General features: G+C 33.8%; 6 protein-coding genes across 6 annotated transcripts; 4 read left to right on the forward strand and 2 right to left on the reverse strand.

Moving 5' to 3' along the window:
* Positions 1 to 1419: 1419 nt before the first annotated feature.
* LOC17897378 (probable WRKY transcription factor 14) lies at positions 1420 to 4300 on the forward strand. Its single transcript, XM_006307506.2, has 3 exons — positions 1420 to 2275; positions 2970 to 3110; positions 3558 to 4300. Exons 1-3 carry the CDS (start codon positions 1707 to 1709, stop codon positions 4144 to 4146), a joined length of 1299 nt encoding a protein of 432 aa, XP_006307568.1. The 5' UTR covers positions 1420 to 1706; the 3' UTR covers positions 4147 to 4300.
* A 4047-nt stretch (positions 4301 to 8347) lies between these two features.
* On the forward strand, positions 8348 to 10405 carry LOC17898619 (primase homolog protein). The gene is made up of 9 exons (XM_006305478.2): positions 8348 to 8551; positions 8686 to 8753; positions 8845 to 8928; positions 9156 to 9239; positions 9369 to 9437; positions 9516 to 9632; positions 9739 to 9786; positions 9865 to 10011; positions 10114 to 10405. The coding sequence occupies exons 1-9, from the start codon at positions 8476 to 8478 to the stop codon at positions 10192 to 10194; spliced, it is 774 nt and encodes a 257-aa protein (XP_006305540.1). The 5' UTR covers positions 8348 to 8475; the 3' UTR covers positions 10195 to 10405.
* Positions 10406 to 10876: 471 nt separating this feature from the next.
* LOC17896898 (transcription factor bHLH52) lies at positions 10877 to 11808 on the reverse strand. The gene is made up of 2 exons (XM_006305833.2): positions 11155 to 11808; positions 10877 to 11059 (listed from the first exon to the last, which is right to left on the reverse strand). Exons 1-2 carry the CDS (start codon positions 11806 to 11808, stop codon positions 10877 to 10879), a joined length of 837 nt encoding a protein of 278 aa, XP_006305895.2.
* A 1956-nt stretch (positions 11809 to 13764) lies between these two features.
* On the reverse strand, positions 13765 to 14852 carry LOC17899282. Its single transcript, XM_006303288.2, has 2 exons — positions 14733 to 14852; positions 13765 to 14651 (listed from the first exon to the last, which is right to left on the reverse strand). Exons 1-2 carry the CDS (start codon positions 14767 to 14769, stop codon positions 14086 to 14088), a joined length of 603 nt encoding a protein of 200 aa, XP_006303350.2. The 5' UTR covers positions 14770 to 14852; the 3' UTR covers positions 13765 to 14085.
* A 4177-nt stretch (positions 14853 to 19029) lies between these two features.
* Positions 19030 to 20061, forward strand: LOC17897178. The gene is made up of 3 exons (XM_006305559.2): positions 19030 to 19098; positions 19237 to 19425; positions 19529 to 20061. Exons 1-3 carry the CDS (start codon positions 19062 to 19064, stop codon positions 19921 to 19923), a joined length of 621 nt encoding a protein of 206 aa, XP_006305621.1. The 5' UTR covers positions 19030 to 19061; the 3' UTR covers positions 19924 to 20061.
* Positions 20062 to 21821: 1760 nt separating this feature from the next.
* On the forward strand, positions 21822 to 26679 carry LOC17897459 (twinkle homolog protein, chloroplastic/mitochondrial). The gene is made up of 19 exons (XM_006306365.2): positions 21822 to 22208; positions 22478 to 22614; positions 22754 to 22809; positions 22892 to 22949; positions 23040 to 23150; positions 23310 to 23393; positions 23601 to 23681; positions 23788 to 23853; positions 23949 to 24065; positions 24160 to 24207; positions 24298 to 24444; positions 24539 to 24721; positions 24805 to 24936; positions 25015 to 25076; positions 25193 to 25276; positions 25406 to 25537; positions 25622 to 25853; positions 25945 to 26012; positions 26271 to 26679. Exons 1-19 carry the CDS (start codon positions 21932 to 21934, stop codon positions 26341 to 26343), a joined length of 2148 nt encoding a protein of 715 aa, XP_006306427.1. The 5' UTR covers positions 21822 to 21931; the 3' UTR covers positions 26344 to 26679.
* The last annotated feature ends 955 nt before the right edge of the window (positions 26680 to 27634 follow it).

Raw genomic sequence — 27634 nt, forward strand, 5'->3', positions numbered from 1 at the left:
ACAACCAAGAAGCCTATAGATCTAGGTTCATCTCAGCCGATTGCTACAACCTTTATTTACACTAATTTTGTCCATTTTACAAGTGCATAAAAATAGTATAAGCATAACCCACCCAGAGACAATTTTTCTCGACTAAAAATTTCTATATTTTAATATAGAGTCAAGTTGTATATATGTGTGTATGACATTTGTAAGTGGATCAATGTAATATTAAAAGTTAAAACTATTGATGGAGTTGTACTGCACGAATTGAACGTGGGTATGTGTTCATCATGAAGTCGACCAAAATATATTCACATCCTAATGAATAACGATACTTTCTTATATTATCCCACAGGCCACAGATATATTTGTATATATATATATATATATATATATAGATATGATTCGTCTACGGTTTGATATACTTTCTAGCTATTTACGTCGTCTTGTGCGAAGTTGTTACATATTCTTTTAAAAATATATATATCATACATCCCACATATTTTTGTGAACATCTTGGGGTTAGCGTATTATCATCAAAGTTGTATAATTTTATTCCAAATTTTTAAAAAATCAGTAAAGAATAATATATGTAATTAATTGCAGTTTTTCTTTATAATCAAAATATTTAAGGATAGAAATGAATTACAGTATTTTATTTTTCAACATAATTTCTTAATTATGAGAAAGTAATAATATGTAGGATAGGTATATCTTTCAAACATCTTTAACTATTCAACAGAAAGAAATGATAGCCATAAAGGTCTCCGTGGCGGGTTCTAATTGGTTAACAAAGAAACGTATGCCGATCATTGCGGTTGCATTTTCTATTATATAATGCGTTTTATATATAATTCTCTTCTTACATACATGAATATCAAATTGATAACCAAGTTCATTTTGGAGTGATCTTGTCATTAAACGATGTCAAGACAAGAAAATCATAATCTAAAATGGAGATAAATAGATCATTATATATATGATAGGTCTTTATTTAAAGATTAGCAAAACTTGACATGGCGGTATTCAAAAAACAATGTGCTACAATCATTTTTATCTCACAATAATATTAATCTCTTTTGTTAATTCTTCTTGCGGGCAGAGAAAACAAAAGTTTTAAATATAATATACCAAGTATAACTTAGTTAGTTCTATGCGCTAACGAATTATTTGCGCCGAGTAATCAAAGAAGCAATATTATATTAGAACTTCACAAACTCAAGTAAACTCAGAAAAAAAGATAATCTAAACTAAAAAGGTACAAAAGACTTGGCCATATTTATTAATTAATTAGAGTATCTCACTTACTTTAAACTTATATTTCCGTCCATACTTTAAAATATGAATATCCCGTTAAATATTATATATATTTTTACTATGAAATCTCTCTTTTTTCTCTCTCTCATCAACATGTAAAGAAGAAGAAGACGAAGAAGATGTTCTTCTTCTTCTCAGTTCTCATCACGAAAAGTCAGCGTCTCTCTCTCTTCATCATCATCATCCTTTCTTCTTCTCAATCTTTTCTCAAGAAAATCACAAATTTTCCCAAGAAAACACTCACAAGTTGTAAGATGCTAGAAACATAATATTTTTTCTTCTTGATCTCTCTAGCTCTCCCTACCTCGGATTCGTTAGATCATATACTATCTTGATTCTTTCGTATAGCTGAATAAATATATACACACCAAGATATAGACACTCATCATCATCGTCATATATAGATTATGTGCAGCGTCTCTGAGCTTCTTGACATGGACAGCTTCCAAGGAGACTTAACCGACGTCGTAAGAGGTATCGGAGGCCACGTGTTGTCCCCGGAAACTCCTCCTCAGAACATCTGGCCTCTTCCTCTGCCGCATCCACCACCATCTCCTTCAGATCTTCATGTAAACCCCTTCGGAGATCCTTTTGTGAGCATGAACGATCCTCTCCTCCAAGAACTCAACGCCGTCACAAACTCAAACTATTTCTCCACCGTAGGAGATAACAACAACAACAACAGTAATAATGGTTTCTTGGTTCCTAAGGTATTTGAGGAAGATCATATAAAGAGTCAATGCAGTATCTTCCCAAGAATCCGGATCTCGCATAGTAATAACATCATCCACGATTCCTCCCCGTGTAATTCTCCGGCCATGTCGGCTCATGCTGTCGCCGCCGCAGCAGCCGCCTCGCCAAGAGGGATCATCAACGTAGACACAAACAGTCCTAGAAACTGTCTATTGGTCGATGGTAACACGTTCTCCTCGCAGATTCAGATATCTTCCCCTCGGAATCTAGGCCTTAAAAGAAGGTACGTACATATTTTTAGTTTATTAATTTTTCTTGATCTTGGATCAAATGATTCATTAAATGTTAGCTTTCTATACGAATATATTGATTTAATCCCAAGATGGTTTCTTAAAGTTAATATATATATGTATGAAATAATTGGGATCTCCAATTTGCATTATTTTTTATGATACCATATAGAGTAAAGTATATTAGGGTTATAGGCCACTAGGTAGCTAGGTTTGTAGGAAAACTATATCCATCGCTATTAACATTCGGAATAAGTCGGATGCATGCATATGCTAATAATAGAATGAATTATGGTTTTCTTTTTGTATGTGTATAAATATTTACAATTCCCATTACTGAGTGTTCTAGGGTTTAGTTTTGTCTGTTATCATGAATTCATGATCAATATCATAATAATGAATTTGTATGTATATATATATAAATACTATCTATATAATTGTTTAGATTCATCAGAGGAAGGAGGGTTGAGGTTGAAGACACATGCAGGAGAATCTATGAACTGTCACAATTAAAAGAACATATAACTGCGTTGCATCATGTCTCAAACCCAACTGATAATAATGTCCACTACCAAACTTAGCTTTCACAACTTACATATATACACACGTGTATATCCTATATAGATCATAGGAACCACACGTGTGAGTATGTTTGTAATACTATTGTTTTGGTGTAAATGTTTGCAGGAAGAGTCAGGCAAAGAAGGTGGTGTGTATACCAGCGCCGGCTGCCATGAACAGTCGATCAAGCGGAGAAGTGGTTCCGTCTGATCTGTGGGCTTGGCGTAAGTACGGTCAAAAACCCATCAAAGGCTCTCCTTTTCCAAGGTACTACATTAACTCATCATACCAAATTATTCATATATATACAAAACGATTAATTAAACTAAAATTTCCTTCACCACCACATTATTCTTGGCTCAAGTTGTTGCCAATATTCGTATGTTGTAACAACTCTCGATCCTCTTGATGATTGTGAGTTTGGTCCATATGAATTAATATACCACTTTCCCATGAAAAATAAAAATTTGTTTACATATACGAATTATATACACATACGATTAAAGTTCAGTCCTTATGTTAACTTTAAAAAACAAAAATTATGACAAAAGCAAAAGAAATTCGCAATGATATCGTTTTAGTTAATTTCATTTTGTAATTTAATCCTTCATTCATTTTATCACTGTAGTCAATAGAAAAGTAATCATGTCAAATATTTATGATTCATAATAGATTTGGCTAATCTCTATAGTTACTTATGATTGTTGCTTTCAGGGGTTACTATAGATGCAGCAGTTCAAAAGGCTGTTCAGCGAGAAAGCAAGTCGAAAGGAGCCGAACCGATCCAAACATGTTGGTGATTACATATACCTCCGAACATAACCATCCTTGGCCAATCCAACGCAACGCTCTCGCCGGCTCCACACGCTCCTCCTCCTCCTCCTCCTCTAACCCTAATTCATCCAAATCCTCAAACACAAACGTAAACGCAACCACCTCATCCATTGGCTCCCACAACACAACCTACTTGCCTTCCTCCACCACTCATCCTCCTCCTGTCTCAGTCTCCTCCGTAAAAGATGAACGGGGAGATGAGATGGAGTTGGAAAACGTAGAAGACGACGATGATAATCAGATTGCTCCATATAGACCAGAGCTTCATGATCTTCAGCACCAGCCAGATGATTTCTTCGCAGATCTTGAAGAGCTAGAAGGAGATTCTCTAAGCATGTTGCTTTCTCAAGGCTGTGCCGGCGATGGGAAAGATAAAAAGATGGTGTCCGATGGGATCAGCGATTTCTTTTGCTGGTCGGGAGATAATAATAATAATAATTACGACGACCAAGACTCAAGGTCGTTATAGATAGTGTTAAATACAGATAAAACAAAATTATTTTTAATTAAGTTGAGCTTCTGAAAATGACGATCATAGTGTCTGGTCAGGTGGGCTAATGAGATGGTTACTTCACTGACCGTAAACAGTACTTTATCGTCATTTGTTATACATTTTTTTTTTTGTTCTCGACGGATCAGTCTTGTATAGTTTTTAAAAACATGTGAAAAACAAAAGGCCAGTATATTTCTTAATTTATTTTGTGAAATCTACTAGACAAAATATACATATGCCAAAGTGTTGTGTTACTCTATATATTCGATTTCAGACGGAGTGTTTCTTTATTGACAAGTTCCCCATAGTAGAAAAGAAATTTAACAAATTTGATACATTAAACGATTGAGTTAAATGCTTTGATATAGTTTAATACTAGTAATGAGTTGTATGTTGTGTAAGTTTTGCTGCTGGGATGGGAGCAGGAGAAGTGGGGCAAAGGAATATTTGGTGGATGGGACACAAAGTTAATAAGTTCGTTCATCTACAGTTCAATCACCAAACGCATCCCAAGCTATGAAGCTAGGCATATATATATCGAATTTATCTAGATTATGAAAATCAAGTTTAAATAAATCATTTGTAAATCCATTGTTTTCTATATGATTTAAAGGTTCAATACCAATAGATTCATACAATCCCTCAAGGCATGTAATATAAGTCTTCTTTTAAAAATAAACATCTCTAAACATTAATCGAAATCACGGTAACTCGATCGTACTTGGTTATATAATTTCATTCCAAGTGGACTAGACTGAATAAAAATATACTTATTAACTGAAAACTTCTAATAGTTGTGATTATTCTTGTAAACTAATCTTCTAATAAACTCATTTGATAATCTTTTGGAATTTATCTTAAGATCCTCATTGTGTTTAGTATTTCTATTCATGAGATCCCACATTATCTTGTTTTAGGATGTTGTTATATATACGAGCATATGCCTATTATTGGAGTTGTGAGGTGATGAATTTTTGTTTTGGATCTATTATATATGTAAAATGTGTAAGAATAATTTCTCAAATCAGACAGTGCATGTGGGCGATCTTGAAAGGCAGGGAGAAAAGCCCTAGTTTCACGGCTTTCTTAATGGGGAATTTAATTTAGAATCCCATTCTAATTATATTATTATATTCCAAAAAGGCAAAGAGAGAGCTTAATAATATTCATACAAATGTTGTCTTTAATTTCGTCGTTTTATGATATTATTCATATATATATACTTTGTTGAAACTGTCACACCTCTGTTTACACACTATTTATATTTTTAAGATATCAACGGTTAATAGCATGTCGCAGAATTTTGTTTTGTTTTATCGCATTGTACACTACATTGCTTATTAAAATATTGTAGATAACATTTGTGTAAAAAATAAAATAGAAAATTATAGAACTGTTGTGCTATATATATATCATATATTTTGTGTATGCAAGATACGTTAGATTTATTATCACATAATTTTGGTTCCTATGAGTTATTTGATAAGTATGGTATGACATGAGAAATCTCATGGATCTACTATTATTTCCCTTGTATCACTTGACGTTCTCTTCCCTTTACATTGTTGGTGTAAAAGTAAAAAAGTAAAAAAAAAAAAAACATACACATATATATTTTTCAGATACACTGATAATCGTATTTATTTATTTTTTATGTTAAGTTTTCAATCATACACATATATCTTTATTATTGTATATGTATATGAATATACAATTAGAAGTGAATTATATGAAATGATCCATGAGAGTGTCAGAGAGGCTCAGAGCAGCCTTTATCAATATTGTTGTCCCGCGTTATTTACGCGATCGATCTAACTGATGTTGTTGTTTGTGTATGTCAACTTTAATTCCATCTTTGTCTTTTTTTTCTCGTACCCATTTCCTATAATTATTGAATTTCATAATAACTACGTAAACTAGCTAGGTATTATTATACAGAAATTTACACAGAGTAATATAATGAAGAAATTGCAATTAATTGTCATTTCCAAAACTGATTTGGATTGAGGGATGGAGAGTAGATTTTAAAAAAGTGCATTAAGCCAATTAATAGCATTATAATACTAGCATAAGTCAATACATGTCCCAAATTTCAACATCTGAAAATGCTTAAACTAATGAGTGAACTAAGCTGTGGCCACTAAAAATATTAGTATTTTGTGTCAGCCAATAATTATATTTTGGATTTTTAAACTAAATTAATTATAAAGAAAGAAGAAGAAGGAAAAAAGAAGGTAATGAGTGCTAACATTTTGATGTGGGATTTTGAGAATATAATGGAAATAGTGACTCTAGGTCAAGTCAAATCGACCATCTAGTCTGATTGATAGAAAGAAAACTTCATCACAACTCTTTGTTTCCTAAATAAATTGGCTTGATTTGACCAGAGGGGAAAAGAATAGTCCTAACATTTTTATTGCCAACTATTATTATTATTTTACTTTTGCGAAAATAGTTATATTTTTTTAAAAGTACAACTTTACATTATTTTCTGAAATCATTATAAATTTATGATTATTTCTTGAAAAAAATTAGGTGAAATAAAAAAAAATGTAAAAAAAGGAAATTTAGGTCGGTTCCATCTTTTCGTTCTTGAGTTTGTTTTATGGGTTATATTCATTATCTCTTTCCATTATGGGTTATATCTTATTGGCGTTATTGGCTTTTCAAAATAAAATTATATATTTATTATATGTTGTTTCCCCCCCCCCCCCCCCCCGCCCACTTTCATGCATCGCAATTATTCTATCTAAAAATTACAAACAACTAGAAATATGTTGCAAAATTAAATTACATTTAATATATTGAATGTCTCTAACCGCTATAGAAACAAACATCTATAACTTTGATCATCGAAAAAAATGTATATATGAATCAGCCTATAAACCGATCTCACTCCCAATTATTATTATGTGAACTTTGGAAGGATTTTTAAAAAATCATATGAATTTTATTAAAATCATCAAATCATTTAAAAATTTATGAAAACTCAAATTTCTTAAAATTTCATTTTGAAGTTCTTCTCCAATCCAAATCTAAACTTATTCGAAACATTTGAGAGAAAAACGTAATCCAAGTCCTAAATGTTAATTAATTATATCTTAGGTAATAGGTAATGTAATCGTTCCCGCATGGGCATTCTCGTTAGCAGTAAAATAGAGTTACCTTGGTTTCAATGGTTTGACCGCATACTAGTCCACGTAATTAAAGTAGATAACAAAGACGTAAGAACTAATAATATGATAAAATTAGTAGCACGTCCAATCACAAATCTCTTTAGAGTAGTTTCTTTTTCACCTCGAATCAGTTAATTAAAGAGACCATAAACTTTATTTACGAAAACGATTGTTTGCAAATAACTATTATTATTTTTTTGGTCAAACTGAAAATAACTAATTACGACTAAATATTTGACACACACAAACACAAAGTTAAATCAAAGAACTAGGCAACTAGCTATGACTGACCAGTGACCAATGTTTACAACTTGGAAACAAAGGAGGGGATAAGCTTAACGTCTAATCATATCACTGATTAAATTATTATGTCTGACTGAATGGTAATTACGTCAATACTATAACAGTATTAGTGGTCCATTTTTTTTGTTCAATTTGTGACAGCTAAATAAAGAAAAATATCGATTAATATGGATGTGTTAGTTACACACCGTGTGTATCAATACTTGGAATACGCGTCTCGACCCGTTACTCAATTTGACCTGCTCAAATGTTTCAATAAATGTCCCATATATGTGCTGTAGTATGTGCAAGTAGGACTAATTACTAATTAGAGAGGGCTATTGGAAATTTATAAATACAGTTTTAAATTAATGCAATATATAATTTGTCAATTACATAAATTAGATTCTGTTTAAAAAAATATATTTTTTTGTACAAAAGTTTTTTAAAATAGTTATTATTTTGAAATTTCATCATATCTTTTATAGAGTAAAAAAAAGTAACTACAGTATTTTTTTTAAAATAACTGAGATAGATATGATTTCTGGGCTTTGTAAAATCATTACGTGAGCCCAACTAAGATTATTTCCTTGCCAAAGGAGAAGGCCGGGCATGTACTTCCCTTTAGATCTCATTCTCACCAAATCACAAACTAATTTTCTTTTTTCTTAAAACAATTAAAAAATCTACAATCCCACCACATAATTTATAAAATAAAATCACTTAAATCTCTAAAATTTCCTAATCCCAAATTACTAATCTGATGAAAAAGAATTAGGAAATTAGAGAGGTTTCATGATCCCAACGCAACCCTAAAACAGAAGTACTCAAAATTCTCTGCATCTCCATGCCCAAAGATCTAAAACTCTATTCAAAATACCGTAATCACAAATTCAGATTCCAACCTATGAGTTCATCATCAGGTTCGCTTTCGTTAATTATACACTGACATAGAGCTTCACGTTTTGTATAACCCATCAACTACTTTTTTTTTTTTTTTTTTTTTTTCTTTTCTCCTGTTGCCTAATTCGATATTTTTGCGAATTGGCATCTGCAGGTCCAATAGCCAAGGTTGAAACAAAAGCTACGGTGAAGAGTTTATACCTAAAACCTCTTGGTGATGAGGTTTCTTTTCTTCATCTTTTATATAATTTCTTTATTAATTTCTAGTTATATGATCAGTTTGATAAATTCCTTTTGTGTTATGCTCTTTCAGGTTAAAGAATATTTCGCTGCAAGAGCGATTTCAGTGAAAACACTTGAGAGAAATCGGGTTATGCAGAAAATTATAGGTGATGAGGTACGTATACTCTTCCCAGTTGCTTATATTTTCTCAAGATTTGTTTCTATCTTGAGACTCTAAAAGAGATGTTATAACTTGGCACTCATTGCAACTAGTTTAGATTCTTGTCTTAAGGAACATGCTTGGTTCTGGTGATCCCATACGTTTGTTGTTGGTTAGAACTATGTTTTCATTTTACTTTCTTACCTCTAATTTTCTTGTTACAATATTTTTTATGCTGGCAGATTGTGATTGCTTTTACGTATTGGCAAAAGGAAGAGATTGAGTTTTGCAAGTACCGGCGGTATCCAACTAAGAAGTTCTTTCAGGTTCACCTCATACATGCATATAAATTCCTTTCTCTCATTAGCATTACAACAAACCCTCTCTATAGCTTTTTTCAATTACGACTGTTCGTTCTCTTATGCTTTCTTTTCTCTTCTTTGACTTTACTTCAGGAAAGGCAAACAAGAGGGAAGATCTTGTATGGGCTTGATGACATAGAAAACGCATCTGAAATCATTATAGTAAGTCTTTTGCCGTATAGTTTATCTCCTTTATGATTATGGATGAACTAAACATGTGAGATTCTAAAATTTAATTAGGTTGAAGGGGAAATAGACAAACTTGCAATGGAAGAGGCTGGTATATTCAATTGTGTGTCTGTTCCTGATGGAGCTCCAGAAGTGGTTTCTTTAAAGGAGATCCCACCTCAATCCAAGGTTTACAATCACTGGTCTTCTTCTAGCTAGCTTTCATATATACTTTTTTTTTTCTTTCTTTCCTCTTAATTGGTTCCTTAAGCATTTTACTCTTCTGTGAAACTAGGACAAGGCATTTAGGTATCTATGGAATTGCAATGAATTTTTAAAACAGGTTTGTGTTATAATTTTTCTTATTTTGGTTTTGATGTGAAAGTCAATATACAATATAAAAATGATTTTTATCTGGTAGGCGTCTCGGATTGTTATTGCTACTGACGGAGATGCGCCTGGTCACGCTCTGGCGGAAGAACTTGCACGGCGTTTGGGGAAAGAAAGATGTTGGCGTGTCAAGTGGCCTAAGAAAAGTAAGGATGAACGTTTCAAAGATGCAAACGAGGTCAGACTAAAATTTTCTTGAAATCGTGCTTTTGTGGTTACTTTGGTTTTAAAATGAGCAACAGTGAGTTCCTTACTTACTTGGATGGTTTATTTTCTTTAGGTGCTTATGTCTAAGGGACCTCATTTACTCAAGGAAGCTGTTCTAAATGCTGAGCCATACCCTATGGTATACAAGGATTGATATTTTCTTACGAAGATTTCTTTGCTGACATTAATGTCTTCAACGGGGTGTGTGTAAGAGTTGAAGCCATGCACTTTCTTTAACAATGGGACGGCAGTATACACCGACCCTTTAAGATAGTGGCAGCGCATATATTTTTTATAACCAATGTGACTATATGGAATAGCAAAATTTTTTTTTTATTTATTTTAATGAGAAAGTTTTAGCAAAATCGACAAGTTATTGCAGTTACGTAGGTGGTTCTTACTATATTTCCGTGAATAATATGCTGGACCTCTTGACTTAGTCCATAAACACCAAAACTGTAACAATGGGCTTCTAAGTTATGTTGATTACCATGAATGAATTACTGCAATGATGGCTCTGATACTTTGTTACTGGATAATCTGTGATGCCTCAAGTCTATTCATTAGCTACAATATATGATTATTAATCAAGAAAATAATTTAATTGAATTTTGTAGGTCTGGTACATAGCAATTTTGGATTTAAAAAAAGAAAAACGGATTTACATTAGTTAAGAAGAAATTAACCAATGGTTAAACTCTAGCTAATGTAGAAACTACTACAAGAAACAAATTAGAAACAGACACAAATCAGACAAATATTAAGGATTTTGACATTCGAGCATCTCTGGATAGAAGAACCAAAGCTAGTTCATTAGATCTGTTCACACTTCACATTCACAACAACTTATTTAGGTCTCGAGAAATCCTAGGGTTTCTTAAGATGCATCCTTCGGCTTTAAGGACTTGAACCATTTCCTTTGGAACCACACACACTTCTTCTGTCGATAGCTTTTCCTGGATTTCTTGAGATGCAAGCAAAAACTGCATTTCTCTTTCCACCTTTGAACTCTCCCAAGTCTACAAAATTATAACAAATGTTTCATAAGTTAAAATAGGCATAAACCAAATCCTCCTACTGGAGATTAATCTGGATAGAGGGGTTTATCTTATACCTGCATTTTGGTCTGCTTAAGTTGAAGAATCTCAATTTGAGCCTGCAAGAACTTGACATATTTAGCTGCGGCATGGAACATTTCGGCGGTGTTGTGTTTCTGGCTTCCAGGGATTAGTTTTCCGAGCTCTTGAGTCTTCTCTGTGATTCTTCTTCTCCTCTTTCTTGCTGCGACGCTCTGAGCAGAAACCTCCGGTTTCTTGGTATCATCTTTATTATCACTCCACCCAACTTTGAATGCCGGAGAGAAGTCAGGAACAAGAAACTCGGAAAAGTTAGAAGTCTCGGTGATGTAGGAATCCAAGAGATTAAGATTAGAGCTCGGAAAGAAAGGCTCATCAGAGTTGAAATGGAAGCTGGAGTTACTGAGCTTTTGGTGTTTCCGCGTGGGGAAGAAGGCATCCAAGTCATGTGACTCATTGAAGACTTCGGTTTTAGGGCTAGGGAGAAAAATGTCTTGTGGAGGAAGAAACGGCTCGTATAAGTGACTGAACTCGAAGAGAGAAGGTGAAAGAGCTTCGTCGAGATCCAACGACTGATGCATTGGATGCTGCTGCGGCTGTGCTTGAAAGAAGAACGTGTCGGATTCAGGGATAAAGCAATCCTGAAGCTGGATTAGATCGGAGTTGGCCGAGAAGTAGCTTAAGCAGTCCATTAGAGACGAAAGAGAGATGATGAATAAGTGTGTGTTTTAGCAAATGAAGAATGTGAAGCGATGATCAGGAGCAGTTACGGATGGTGTGAGGTAATGAAGAAAAGAGTAATTAAGACTTAACTAATTAAGCTTAGTGTAGTAAACGCAGAGAAAACAAAGGAAAGGACAAGAGAAGATAAATGAGATCGGATCAAAGATTCTGTCTTTTGTTTTTCTTCAAGTGAAGTAAGACTTGAGGTTGTAAGTTTGTAACTTCTCTGACTTAACCGTCACAAAATATATATATACACAACATGAATTAGAGAGAAAGAGAGAAGTTAAGGTTTTGGCGAGGATTAAGGAGGGGTTATAGTGGGTTTTAGAATTAGCGTAACCACCTCCTTATTATTAGGCCTTGTTTCTTTTATTTTATTTTATTTTCTTAAACCTCATTTCAATAATTGTAGATTTAATGATTTTAGAGTAACCGCTGTAATTAATTTTGAGACTGTTTGTAAATATATTACCTTCACGTTACCTTTTGTACAAACTACAAAGCGGTGAAGCCTATATACCAATTCAGCCCATACAATTTAAAGAAGATTCATTCAATAACATTTTTTAAGTTTAGTAAAAAAAATTCATACTAATACTATAAGCTGTTAAATTAATTTTATATGCTTTTATTAGTTGAAAAAGTCATGATTTGTTTCTAAAAATTATATAAACAAAAATATAGCTGAAATCATTAGATAGATAGATGTCTAGTAGTTTTAGGGGGAGTTATTGGGAGAATGATTTTTAAAGATTTTTAGAGTTTAAGATTCCATTGTTATTGGTTTATAGATTCTTAGATTCCTAATAAAATCTCTTGTTATTGGTGTATGTATTTTGTAATTCTATTTAAAATCCTTTGTTATTCAAAAAGTTGAGTATTTATTGATTTTCCAATTCTATCAAATTCTAGTGTTATTGGTTTAATGATTCCTTACATATTTAGTCATTAAAAACAACTTTCAAAATACTGCAATTCTCACAAGTATTTATAGAATCTATCATATGAAGAATCTATTAAACTCTAGAAATCTGGGTAAACATTATTTTAGAATCCACAAAAATTTTTGAGAATCTTAAAATCTCTAAACTTTAGAAATCCATAAACTCTTTTAAAATCATCCTCCCAATAACCCCCCTTAAAAATAGAGAAAATTATTTACGTTAAAGTTTATGTGTTTTAAAAAAAAAATGCTTTTAATCAAATTGGGGATATGGGTCTTAGCCCGACTAATTCAATGAATGAACAAGTCTCTCTTCTTCACAGTTTTATCAACCCATCATTTAAAACAAAATTAAAACCCAAACCAAAAACCCAATATACAACAAAGTGATTAAGAGAAAGTAAATTTAGTTTATATTTATCGTTTTTATATTTTTTTACTGGTAGCTCGATTGACTCAGTAAAAGAGAGTGAGAGAGCTACGGTTTTAGGGGCTGAAGTTGAGAGATTTGTGGTTCCTTTGACTTTGCCGCCAAGTTTTCTAACTCCACGTGTCATACTCGCTTTGACTTTGTCGTCAAGTCTTTTTTCTTCTTTTTCTTAAATTGGTAACTTACTTAATAATGGGTCGAAATAAATACAACAGGCCTGAAGTAATATTACTTAATGGGCCTTTTTAATAGAAAGCCCATTTATGTTCCTGGTGCTCCCCTTCACTATGTTGTCATGCTAATTGTTCTTGAGTCCTCTTGTTTTTCCATGTGTATGCGACTTTTGTTTACTAGCTGCTTGCGATACAACAAGCTCTAATAATGGAGTTGCTGGTTCATGGCAAAGAGAAGGCAAGGTGATTTTGAAAAGCACAAAACAGAAAATCCAATAAAGTAGAAATGTGAAATGTTTTTGATTCTAAATCACTTTTCTATGAACATTTCTGTAACTTGATTCTTGCAGGAGTATCAATTTTGGACAAGAACAGATGAAGAAGGATTCTTGTACATAAGTAACAGATGAAGAAGGATTCTTGTACATAAGTGGAATACGGCCAGGACAATACAATCTCTATGCATGAGTTCCTGGTTTTATTGGCGACTATAAATACATGATATTATCACCATCACCTCAGGTCCTTTACTTCTTTTCTTGCTCCCAGTACATTTTTCTTCTTGTTGTTACAATTAAACCCAATAATATATAAGGTGACAAGAAAGATAGCTAGTATCAGAGAGTTTAAGAGACAAGAAAGATAATGTGAAACACAATACCAAAGTATCATTTTAAAACGCAGAGAAGCTAGATAGCTAGCTAGAACCACCACCAGGAGCATCAATTCTCGGACGTTTCTCGTGAGGACAATCGTCATCATTTTCGGAATCCTCACCAAAATCTTCAATAGGGAACTTGCCATCAAACAGCTCCGTCCAACGCCATATCAATTCTATAATTTCATCAGATGGAGCTTCTGCTAGTGGGAAGTCATCAGGCACTACCAAGAAAATATGGTAACCTCTTCCTGCCAGTTCTTTAAGAACGCGGTCAAAATCCGTTTCTACCTCTGGGATGTCCTTTGCAACTAGGATAAAAATCGTTTCACGGGCAATAGCATTCTGGTATGCCCACGCAATCATGTCAATTATCATCTTATTGAGTCTCGAACGTTTTTCCAATCTTACGCATGCGAGCTGGATCTCGGCCATGGCAAAGGGCCCCTTCAGAGCATTGTCGCGAGTATAAGCATAGATTGACAGGTCAGTAACATAACTCTCAATTTGAAGAACTCGATTGACTTGATCATAAAAATCACACAAATCGCGACCCTCAGGGACTGGGAAATCCTCGACGTCCCAGAAGACGCGTACACTAGCCCCTGCGAACGCATATTAAACAACTACAGTATTACACAATCGATTGCGTGATCAATTTCGAGAAAAAGATATAGAAATCTTACACGAGTAGGACCGAGCTTTTTCTGTAGATGAGCCCATTAGAGAGGGGATGAAGCAGACGAGGAGGAGGCAAGAGGATACCTTTTGATTTCTAAATCGGGATCCCAAAAATTAAGTACAAGACTCGGTAGGGATGTTGTGGTGGGTGAAAAAACCCAGCCCGACCCGAACCCATATTAAGCCTGTCCAGAAAAAACCCGAATAGGTTTTACCTGTTATGAGTAAACCTGAAAAAAAAAAACCCCATTGAATATTAGAACTATCCGTGAGTATCCGGATTTTATTTTCTTATTTTTATGTTATACTAGCATATGACCCGCGCTGCGCGCGGGAGGTTTATAATGTTTTTATTTATATTGTGATATTTTATTTATTTTTAATTGATTTTCAAAACATATCTTGAATTATTATCTTTCAATATTTAAATTTGGATTAAAAGCATTTTTTTTTTATCATGTTATAAACTAATATTTCACTTTCAATTTTATTTTCCCCTTTAAATTTTTATATATACAATTACATAAATGTTGTTTTTATTCTACCATAAATTTAAAATTTACTTACATTCTTAAACTTTGTAACACATTTAAAATTTTAAACTATGATCAATTTAAAATGAAAGTTGAATTATATTATTACCACTAACTAATAAAAAATGAAAGTATTTCTTATTTAACATTTCATTTCTTTACATAATTTATTTTAATTTATATAAATTTTTATTAATGAAATAAGTAGCATAAATATGCACTAAATGAATGTTTTAAATTTATTTTAATGTAAAAAATGTGGCTTAGGTGGATGCTTAGGTGGCATCATGAGAAGAGAGAAAAAGCTAACTTTATATATATAGATTACAAAATTTTTACACGTGGTACAGGACAAACACTTTATTTTAAATTCATATTTTCTAAAATTTACAGATTTTGTTGAGAGAAAATTTGCCTTTTTTCAAATTTTCTTTTAAAAAATAATTTTTGTCTTTTTCTCATTTTAAAATTAATTTTCAGATATATAAAATTACTAAAATACAGAAATTTAATGAAATTTATCAGTAGACTAAAAATATTTAGTATAATCATAATTATTATTATGTAACAAGGTCAAAGTGAATCATAATCATAACCTTTACATATATACATCTTCACTTAACAATCTATCAATCTCTATGTTAAATTTTTCATAATAGCAAACATACTCACAAAACAATCTCTACGTATTTGTTTTTATAAATATAGAATAAGAGTAAAACAAAATCAATGAACTCACATTGATTCATAACATAGTGACGTAGAAAACACAAAGAAAAAGTTAACAATAATGAATCTTTACTTTGCCAATTTTTTCTAAAAAAATATAGTTGAATAAGCTTAGAGAATTTTGGAATTGTATGGCTTTATATAAGTTTATATTAAACAAAAACTATAGATTTAATAATGTTTAGTTATTATTTTATAAGATTTAGTATCTTTTTTAATAAACTATTATTATTTTAAAAATTATAATAATAAAATACATATATATATATATATATATTCGAATTTATAAATAAAGCATTTAAATTAAATCAGGACAAACTGTCTTTTTATATATTGAAAAAATTGTTTTTATTTAAAATAGGGTAAGTGTAGTTTTCAAAGCAAAACTTTAAAACAGGGTAGAATTCAAAATTACCCTTTTGTTGGAGCTTATTTAATAATTATCAACATTATATAATATCAATTTTTACTAAATTATTTTGATTTTACATTTCCTATATTATTGTTGTTAAAAATATTTACGTTTTTGTTATTCTTGTGACTGAATCATAGTACTACGATTTAGATATGTATGTGATGTTTGTTTGTTTCTTGACCCACTAAGATAAAATACTTTTCTAGGCTTAGACCTACTTATAAATGCCTTCAAATATGAAATCTATTGGCAAAACTCTGTCAGACCTGGTTGAAGTATAGATTCTAGCTGTAATGTTCAGAATGAATATAGCGAACCTCTTGATTGCTCTTCCTTTTTCCTAGGTTGACACACCCAATTGTAATGTCAAAACTAAATTCAGAACCTGTCATACAGCACTAGGCTCTTGTAATTTTTCGTCTACATTATTTACCTTGCAGAAACACATAAGTGAATGTTTGAAAGAACCATCCATTTCATTGATATATGAAACCCTTGCATGGAGTTTGTCATCTTTGTTCAAGCAATTGAAGATTACAGCAAAGTAGCTCATTCAAGCTCTGCTCAGTTTGATGCATCTAATGATAATCTGGAATCATTAACACAATATGATCAGATGGATATGGAGAATTATGTAATGGGTATAGCAACTGAAGAACTTAGCTTCCCTTTTCATCTTCATACAACTTCTGAAGCACTAATCAAAGTGACAGAAGGTATCACTTATGGTATTCCCTCATTTTTGTTCAAACAAAACTTAAAATTTCTCAGAATCTCAGGTGCCATAAAATATTGAGGGAATTCGTGATCAGACTTTAGATGCTACTTTCCTTATATAGATTTGGTAACATGTTTTTGCTGATGCATTACTATTAGTGGTAGGACACAGTACAATCTGTATCACATTTTTTTCCGGAAGACTTTTCAAGTGTTTGTATGAAATATTTTTATATTTTTTGTTTGTTTGTTTAAGAATTGGGTTTCTGAAGATATTTCCTTTCTGTAATATAAAAAAGATTAACTCTAGTTAAGTTAATGTTGTCTACTTTTTGTGGTTTTGTTTCGTTCGTATGTTTTGGCACTTACTTGTTTGTAAGGCCCTCAATGTTATAAAATTTCTTAGAACCAATGCAACATGCAAGTTTGCGAGTTACTAGGAAGGAATCATCTAGAATTAGCAAGAAAATTACAGAAGCTACTCCAATTGTTTGTGCCTGGGCAACACTTGAGGATACTCTGGTAGATGAATCATTATTCCTTCGGACAAATTTTCAGATACAAGGTTTTTTAATGGAACAGGTTGATGCAATTGAAACCGTAAAGCCTATATTTCCTTAGTAACGAATATAATTCTGTCAGAAGTATTGCTACTTTTAAAACTTTCATCTCCTTGTAATGTCAGCCATGGAAGTTCAAGTTCATTCTCTTCAAGTTTGGTCGAAAGTTTCCTTGAGCAGCTTCAGAAGTTAGCCCCTGAATTGCATCGTGTAATGTGTCTTGCTTCTTTATATTTATTTTTTGCAGTGGATTCAGAAGTCAATCATTCTTTGACTGCTTTGACTTTTTTTTAACAAATCTTGTATGTATGGTACATCGACTTGTTTAACCATTTGTGGCTTGGTAAGTTTTAGTTCTTCTAGAGATGTTTGGCTAAAGGGTAGATGTTGTTTCTTGTTGCTTCTGTTGTTTCGCCATGTAAGTACCATCAAGAAACTAAAAAAGGACTCTCTAAAGCTCCCAATTGGTAACTATCTATTCTGATACGATCATGAAAGATTGGTATGTTAGAATGTAAATAGACTTCTCTCACTTTATTTTTCTGGTCATTTTCTTTAACCTCAACTCAAATTGAAATGGTTGAATTAGAAGATAACCCTCATCAGAGTAAGATGTAATAAAAACAATTAGATACAAAAAGGGAAGTTGGAATTCGGTTTGTAATGTATTTAAAGCTTTGTTTTCGCCCGCAAGTGATACTGAATATATGAGGTGAGACCTGGGACCTCATTTTTCTTTTATTGAACGTAAAAAGAGATTAGTTGTGTTATACAAAAGTGCATCTGTTTTACTGGCATCAGAACTATAGCAGATGACAACACCATTTAGTTTCATTTTAGTCATACTCACCAGAGTGAGTAAAACAGTGTTGGAATAAATAAAATAAAATGAATCTCTTTCTACCACAATTTATAAACATCTGCCTCTTCTTGCAACATCTTCTTCTTCTTCTTCTTAATATTCTGTCGATTAATGAAAATGTTGCCTTTATGTATATATACTGGTTGAAGCTCAAATCAACTAGTATTTGGTATGTCTCTTATTGACAGGCTCCTTTGAATGATGATGCATGGTGATATATATACTAGGGGAGAGTTATAAAGAAAGGGCTGAGGGCAGCATGCATGCATGATGAGGAAGTTACAGAGACAGACAGACACATGATTACCTTTTTTTTTTTTTAATATATTTGACTGCTGAGTTCTTTGATTTAACATACAAAATTTCGTATTTTAATAATTATATGTTTTATTCTTTAACCGAACATATTGGATATTTGTGGATACCTCTTTTAAAAGCCTCTCGCATCCGGTGCACCCTTTTAACAAATATATCCGCACCCAAATCTACACCCTAGTTGCTTTTTTCTTCTTCTCTCGATGTCCGTTGAAACAACAATACCCACAAAATTCACCGGTAAGATCTGAATCTCTTGTTTGCCTTTATCTAGATTAGATTTCATCTGTCATGTTAAAGAAGCTAGCATCAAACCTTCTTTTTATTTTTCTTCAGTTTCGTAATTGAGTTTTTTTTTTTTTTTCTGAAACATGGCAGATGGTAAGATACGCGTCTTCTGGGATGTGACGGATTTCCCCGTCCCAGAGGGTCGCAGGATCCGTGAGATTGTTGATTCTGTTCTTAAGAAAAGGGGCTATAAAGCTGAGGCGTCAATCAAGGCTTATGGTGGGACGGATCCTGATGAAGACAATCCTCTGGAGAGTGGAATCATCTTCCTACAAAAAAGTGAGATTTTCCTTTTACTCTCAAAAACATATATGCTTATATACTATGTATTGTATTAAGATGTTGTATTTGTATGTAATGTTGATGATTAATAATATTCCAGGGGATAAATATTGGAGGCTTCATAGTCTATTAGTAGACTTTGCTTTGGCCGCAGCGGAAAATCATAAGCCCCATTATCATTATGTACCATTAACTTTGATGGTAGTCGCAAAAAACATCAAGGAAGATACTGAGTTCGTCCATCTTCTTCAAAACGTGAATGCTGCAAATTTCAATGTCTTGTTAGTACTGCCTGATGTGTACGATCCAAAACAAGTGACACTTGCTGACGTTAACTTGGTTTGGCGTTGGACAAGCCTACTAGAGGGAGGAGATCCTATGCCCGAAACCGAATTACAAGCCCTAATAGATCAAGGAGGCAAACGAGAGTGTTTCTTCCCAAATATTCCTGCTGCTGATGTCATCATGTCGTCGCCTTATGATGATGAGTACTAGCTGTGGCGATGCAATCTACAACAATAATGAGATCCGATACTTTTGATTTCATGGCTCGTGTATGAAAATTTCATGTTATTCTTCTTTTCTTAAACCCTGTTTTGTTTTTGTGTTCAACCCATCTTGTACGGTTTTTAATTACTTTTGCTCTGTCCGTCTCCTCTATTGTTGTTTTTATAATATGATTAACTGAAGAAAATCACCAAAATATTCGGTGGATAACGTCTCTTTTCAGTTCTCACTAAGAACTGAACTTGGTGTTGTCATCCCACACAGGTCCCGGTAATTTATTGTGATTATGTCGGTACTACTCATCTTGCTGCAAATCCGATCACACACAAAACCCTATTCAAACTCATTGTCTCCTCTTGTGATTCCTCTCCCTCCCTCTGCCACATAGAGTCTGTTTTCTCAGTAGATTCTCTCTCACTTTTTGTAAGCCTCTTCTTCTCCGTTGCCAATTATTTTTAAATCCTTTCGTTTTCGACCTCTCTCGCCTTCACTGTTCTAAAGTAGTACCGTTTTGCCGCACAAAGCTAGTTCCTTTTTTACTGATGACTGGAGTGGTTCGTAGATCTTTGAGTGTTTAAATGTTTTCTGTGTGTTAGATAATGAGGGTGTAATAAGTCTACCCTGATCAGACCTTAGGTCAAAAACAATACTTTTCCATTTAAATGATTACTTCTGGAATTTCAAGCTTTCTGTGTTGGGACTTATATGAATTATATATCCAATCTTAGGTTCATATGTTTTAACTAGAATTTAATCATAGCCTCTTCTGAATTAAAAGTCCGGTATCTAAGACTTGAGGTTGTAAGTTTGTAACTTCTCTGACTTAACCGTCACAATATATATATATATATACAATATGAATTAGAGAGAAAGAGAGAGAAGTTAAGGTTTTGGCGAGGATTAAGGAGGGGTTATAGTGGGTTTTAGAATTAGCGTAACCACCTCCTTATTATTAGGCCTTGTTTCTTTTATTTTATTTTTCTTATACCTCATTTCAATAATTGTAGATTTATTGATTTTAGAGTAACCGCTGTAATTAATTTTGAGACTGTTTGTAAATATATTACCTTCACGGCTTCACGTTACCTTCTGTACAAACTACAAAGCGGTGAAGCCTATATACCAATTCAGCCCATACAATTTAAAGAAGATTCATTCAATAACATTTTTTAAGTTTAGTAAAAAAATTCATACTAATACTAATAAGCTGTTAAATTAATTTTATATGCTTTTATTAGTTGAAAAAGTCATTATTTGTTTTTAAAATTATATAAACAAAAATATAGCTGAAATCATTACTTGTAGTTTTAAAAATAGAGAAAATTATTTACGTTAAAGTTTATATGTGTTTTTAAAAAAAATGCTTTTAATCAAATTGGGATATGGGTCTTAGCCCGACTAATTCAATGAATGAACAAGTCTCTCTTCTTCACAGTTTTATCAACCCATCATTTAAATCAAAACTAAAACCCAAACCAAAAACCCAATTTACAACAAAGTGATTAAGAGAAAGTAAATTTAGTTATATTTATCGTTTTTATATTTTTTTACTGGTAGCTCGATTGACTCAGTCAGTAAAAGAGAGAGAGAGCTACGGTTTTAGGGGCTGAAGTTGAGAGATTTGTGGTTCCACGTTGCTCTTTGACTTTGCCGCCAAGTTTTCTAACTCCACGTGTCATACTCTCTTTGACTTTGTCGTCAAGTCTTTTTTCTTCTTTTCCTTAAATTGGTAACTTACTTAATAATGGGTCGAAATAAATACAACAGGCCTGAAGTAATAAAACTTCATGGGCCTTTTTAATAGAAAGCCCATTTATCTCAAAAGAGAGCAGAAATCAAAAATCTTCGTCTTCTCTCCTTATTCCTCTCCATAAGACACAAGAAGAGACAGAGGAGGGAAAGAAGCAGAAGAACCCCTAAAACCCTTGAGCAACCCTCTATGAATAATACTACTACCTGAATACTTTTTTGTTTTTTACTCAATCGATACTTCGAGATGCGATTTTTGCTTCGTTTACCACAAACCCACCTGCGGAAACTCTCGTGCTCGATGTCTCTACTCATGGGTTCCAAGCAATTCCTCGAGTTTTGTCTTCTTCCTTCTTTCGCCGTATGCTCTTCTTCTTCGTCTTCTCCTGGTAGGCAGCTATCTTCTGTTTCTAGAAGATTCCGTCCGGTTTTGGCCTCAAGACCCGTGTCCAAAAACAGTCCATTTCACCAAAAGACCAATGGTTTATCATCTTACACTTCAATCCCTAGAGTCCAAACTCCTGGTATGTGTTGTATGCTTGAATTCTCTCTTCCGATTTCTGTTTATGTTTGGAAATATGGACATTTGGGGTTTCATTTTTAGTCATTTAGGATTCTGATTATGTTCCTGGTGCTCCCCTTTTGGAGCTTCACTATGTTTTCATGCTAATCGTTCTTGAGCCCTCTTGTTTTTCTATGTGTATGCGACTTTTGTTTACTAGCTGCTTGCAATACAACAAGCTCTAATAATGGAACTGTTTGATGAATTTCCCCACATTTTTCTGCTTTGTAGTTGATCCTGAAGAAGAAGAAGCAGACAAGAGGGCTGTTTCATCTAAATTAGTTACTTTGAGGCGTAAATTATTTGAACAAGGAATTGATGCTCAAAACTGCCATCCAGGACAACATAGTGGCTTGACATGTCCGCAGGTATTTATTGATTACCCAAAACTTGAGTACTCTTGTGAATGTTACTTTCATAAATGTTTGCTCTTTCTTGTCGGATTCTTGTTGAGTATCTGGAAAAAATCTAATTTATAATGTCCACTGTTGTTGTGGGTACATTCAGTGTGAAGGTGGAGACTCTGGAGAAAAAAGCCTGTCTCTTTACGTTTCCCCGGATGGGTATGCTATCTTAATATCTCATTAGATAAGTTTGGTTTTGAACTTGCTTTTCATGAGACTGTAGTTAATCATGGTTTTGTAGTTCGTCAGCTAAATGGAATTGCTTTCGGGGGAAGTGTGGGTTAAAAGGGGGAGTACAGGTGAGCTCCGTTGGTTGAGTTTAAGTACGACCAACATTTTATAAAGTAAAAATTGATAATATTTGAACTTATCCTCATTCCTGTTTGCAGGTGGATGGTAAGGTGGCAATGAATCGTAAGGTGGCATTTGCAGATTCAATAGAGAAGGTTGAAAGAAAAGTTACAGTGGAGAGTTTAGAGCTAGAACCTCTCTGTGATGAGGTGGTTGTCTTCTTTTATAAGTTTCTTTGACATGCTTATTCTTATTCTTTCTTCTGTGTCTACTGCTTCTCGATAATTGGACTGAACTTTCTGAATTCTTTATTTCGTTGTTGTTACATGAGTTTGATAATATCTATTGTATTCTTGGTTATGCTTCAGATTCAAGAGTATTTTGCCGCAAGAGGGATTTCAGGGAAAACGCTTGAGAGAAATCGTGTTATGCAGAAAAGAATAGGTGATCAGGTACCTTACGAGTGTTCTTCTGAATTGGTTATTTTTCAAGAATTTTTTTCTGTCTTGAGGTTCTAAAGGAGCTGTTACTTCGCACTTGTTGTCCCATCTTGATTGCAATTTAGAAATCCTGATTTATCTAGTTACATTCTTATCTTATGGAACATGCTTGGTTCTGGTCCTGTGTGTCCGACTATTTCCTGCTACATTTATGGGCAGATTGTGATTGCTTTTACGTATTGGCAAAGAGGGGAGCTTGTGAGTTGCAAGTACCGGTATCTAACTAAGAAGTTCTTTCAGGTTCATGTCATACACATTCCCTTCTCAATAGCATACATGAACAACTCTCTTGAGCTTTCTGTTACGACTATTCTCTTACATGCTTTTTTCTTTGACTTTCTTTCAGGAGAAGAATACACGGAGGATCTTTTATGGGCTTGATGATATAGAAAAAGCATCGGAAATCATTATAGTATGTCTGCCTTTATCTCCTTTAAATTATCATATGATTGATGAACTACACAGTCAAAAGCAGAATTTTAATTCTTTGGAGAAATTAAACGTTAGGTTGAAGGGGAAATAGATAAACTTGCAATGGAAGAGGCTGGTTTTCGCAACTGTGTGTCTGTTCCTGATGGAGCTCCAGCGTCAGTTTCTTCAAAGGAAACCCCATGTGAATCCAAGGTTTGCCTGGTCTTCTAGGTTTCATACTTCATATCTCTTTTTTCCATTCTCTCTTATTTGATTCCTAAAGCATTTTACTGTTCTGTGAAGCTAGGACACGAAGTATAAGTTCCTATGGAATTGTAATGACTATCTAAAAAAGGTATGTGCTAACTTATTATTTGGTTTGATTTGTGATTGTTTGAATTTCACCATTCCAAGAATCTGGATATAAAATGGTTTTTATTTGTAGGTGTCTCGGATTGTCATTGCTACTGATGGAGATGGACCTGGTCAAGCTCTGGCGGAAGAAGTTGCACGACGTTTGGGTAAAGAAAGATGTTGGCGTGTCAAATGGCCGAAGAAAAGTGAGGATGAACATTTCAAAGATGCAAATGAGGTTATATAGGTTTATGTAACTTTTATGAAATTGCTTTTGTGGTTACTTTAATTTAAATGACCACAATGATTCCTTACTTTGATTATTTTCTTAGGTGCTTATGTCTAAGGGACCTCATTTAGTCAAGGAAGCTATTCTAAATGCTGAGCCATACCCTATACAAGGATTATTTGCCTTCAAAGATTTCTTTGATGAACTTGATGCCTTCTATCATCGAACACATGGATATGAGTATGGTGTTTCAACGGGGTGGAAAACTTTGGACAACTTGTATAGTGTAAGCGTCAAAGTCATGTTATTTATTTAATATTGCTGTAGGCTCATCAACCAATGTGATATATTAAATTTGCTCTTGATCAGGTTGTGCCAGGGGAGTTGACTGTTGTGACAGGGATTCCTAATTCTGGAAAGAGTGAATGGATTGATGCTTTGTTATGCAATCTTAACCATAGTGTTGGCTGGAAATTTGCTCTCTGTTCAATGGAGAATAAGGTGTGTTTCTGACCTTGTCCATGGGAAAACTGCTTTATAGTAGTTTTACCTGATTGTTCTTGTTTGTGCTGCTTCCAGGTACGAGATCATGGCAGGAAACTTTTGGAAAAACATGTAAAGAAACCATTCTTTGATGCAAAGTAAGCCTCTTTATGAAAAGACCCACAGAATCTGATTGAAGCCAAGAACTGGTGCTCTTGTATAACTTTGTTCTTTCTTGAAAGTGGTGTGTATGTTTCTCCTTTTTTCTCAATAGTTATGGGAGCGCTGTCCAACGGATGAGTGTTGATGAGTTGGAGGAAGGGAAAGAGTGGTTGAATGAAACCTTCTTTCTCATAAGGTAAAATATTCAGCCTTTATAGAACTCGCCTCTCCGCTGATACAAATAACTACCTAAAGACCTGGAAGTTGCATAACTTGGACATGATATGGTAATATTTTGGTGTTTGGGGTTCTCGTGATTAATCAGATGTGAGATGGATTCACTTCCAAATATTGAATGGGTTCTGGAACGTGCAAAAGCTGCTGTCCTTCGGTATGGGATTCGAGGACTTGTTATAGATCCTTACAATGAGCTTGATCATCAACGTACACTACGGCAGTGAGTGAAGAAATTGTTTTCCTATCAATAAGTTTTACATTCTTTCGTTTCTCACACATGATAAAATTTTATTTGTTTTGATAGGACGGAGACAGAGTATGTTAGCCAGATGCTTACAAAGATCAAACGCTTTTCCCAACACCACTCCTGCCATGTCTGGTTTGTCGCTCATCCAAAACAGTTGCAACAATGGGATGGAGGTGCACCAAACCTATATGATATTAGTGGCAGCGCACATTTTATAAACAAATGTGACAATGGTATAGTAATTCACAGAAACCGCGATAAAGAGGCTGGACCTCTTGATCTAGTGCAAGTGGGTAGCGATCCCTTCATCTTCATGTGTAATGTAATTTAAAAATTGCCTTCTTATTGTGTAAAGTTCCTAATTTTTTTGTATGTTTCAGGTTTGTGTGAGGAAAGTACGAAACAAGGTTGCAGGACAAATTGGTAATGCGCACTTGTGTTATGATAGGTACATATTTTCAACTGTCTTCTTATTTCTATATAATCTCTAACGGACTGCACAAGATTTCACAAGAACATATGATAAGTATTTCATATGGTACTTTGGCATTGAAAACTAGCTGAAGTTATTCCCAAGTACTCCAAGTTAGATGACAGAGCTTAGCGTTTGTAGAGAGACCTTTGCCTAAAACACCAAACCTTTGTCAAAAATCTGTTCGAAGTTACTATCGATTTTGGTTCAGTAATGAAATCTTTTTTATGACAGGACAACTGGTTTATACTCGGATTCTCCAGTGAGCCTTGTGATGCCTGAGAGGAGATCAAACAAGCGGAACTAATCAGTTTGGTTAGTCTAAAGACCGTCAAACACGTTGGACATAGCATATGGATAACATTTGTCAACTAGATTTTTATTCCTGTTGGTTACCATTGGTGAGGAAAAAGATCTTCTCTTGAGAGCATTATTGTTACCCCTTTGTTTTTTAAACAGACTGTCTCTGTTAGAAAGAACAAGATTCTAGATTTCTAGCTCTATGTAAAATATGGATCGTCGTGCTTCTCTCTCTCTTGCGTCTCTGGTTGGTCTGATGATCCAAAACGCTTGATTTTGTGTACAGCTCTGTGATATTTTTGTGCTCTGTCTCTTTGTATAATTCGTTCTGGTTCTCCCTGTCTCTGTCTCTTCCTTTTGTTGCGGCTGATTTGGCGGGTGAATTAGCTTAGCTGTAACAGTTTGACCGCAACAACCTCGCTGTGTTGTTAATATTATTAATTATGCAAATCGGTTCAATTATTTCCACTGTATGTGCCCTACTTCCTTTGTGTTTTGTCAATCTAATTGATGATTTTTGTGAGTAAAACAATATACATTGTCACGCATATATATTATACAATAGAATCAGTTGCGGCGGTGCACTATAAATGTCATCACATAATCATTGCGACTACGTAATCAATAGGTGGAGATGTGGAAATATTAATATTCGCGTCAAAGGATGTTTTAGACCATGACCACTGAGATATCTCGAATTTGCATGTCTTGTAATGTAAAATATTCAATTAGTGATATCTGTCTCAGGGCTAATCGTAACTAGTTTTGATTATCAAGAATATTAGTGTCTTTATTTTAATTAGCTTTGTTTGTCAACAGCTAGGAAAACAATGTTAAAAGCTGATTTGTATAAAATGAAAAATGAAAAATAAGGAATATATATATTTAAGGACCAAAAAAGAGTTGGAAAAAGAAACAACCGTTACTAAAGAAAAGATTCTTCTCGACTAGGCATATTATTATACTCCTGCATACATGGTACTTTCTAAATTCTAATGATATAATTAAATCAAGTGGTAAACTTCAGTTACTGTAAAATTAGAAAACAAACAAAACAAGAACACACAAAAAAAAAAAAAAAAAAAGGGTGACATTGGTTGTTGTGGAGAGTGGAGAGTACAGTATGTGTGTATACAACAACGCCACCACATCCGTCCGTTGCGCCGAACATACTCTGTCACGTACCACACGTGTCGCTCTCTCGTTGGGCGACCAGATCAGCTTAGACGACCGTTGAGTCTTGAGAGAACATGAGAAGCGTGGGACCTGCAAGAGATATTAGTATTACTATAAAGAGA

The sequence above is a fragment of the Capsella rubella genome, unplaced genomic scaffold, assembly GCF_000375325.1.
Source record: "Capsella rubella cultivar Monte Gargano unplaced genomic scaffold, Caprub1_0 scaffold_1, whole genome shotgun sequence".
Lineage (NCBI taxonomy): Eukaryota > Viridiplantae > Streptophyta > Magnoliopsida > Brassicales > Brassicaceae > Capsella > Capsella rubella.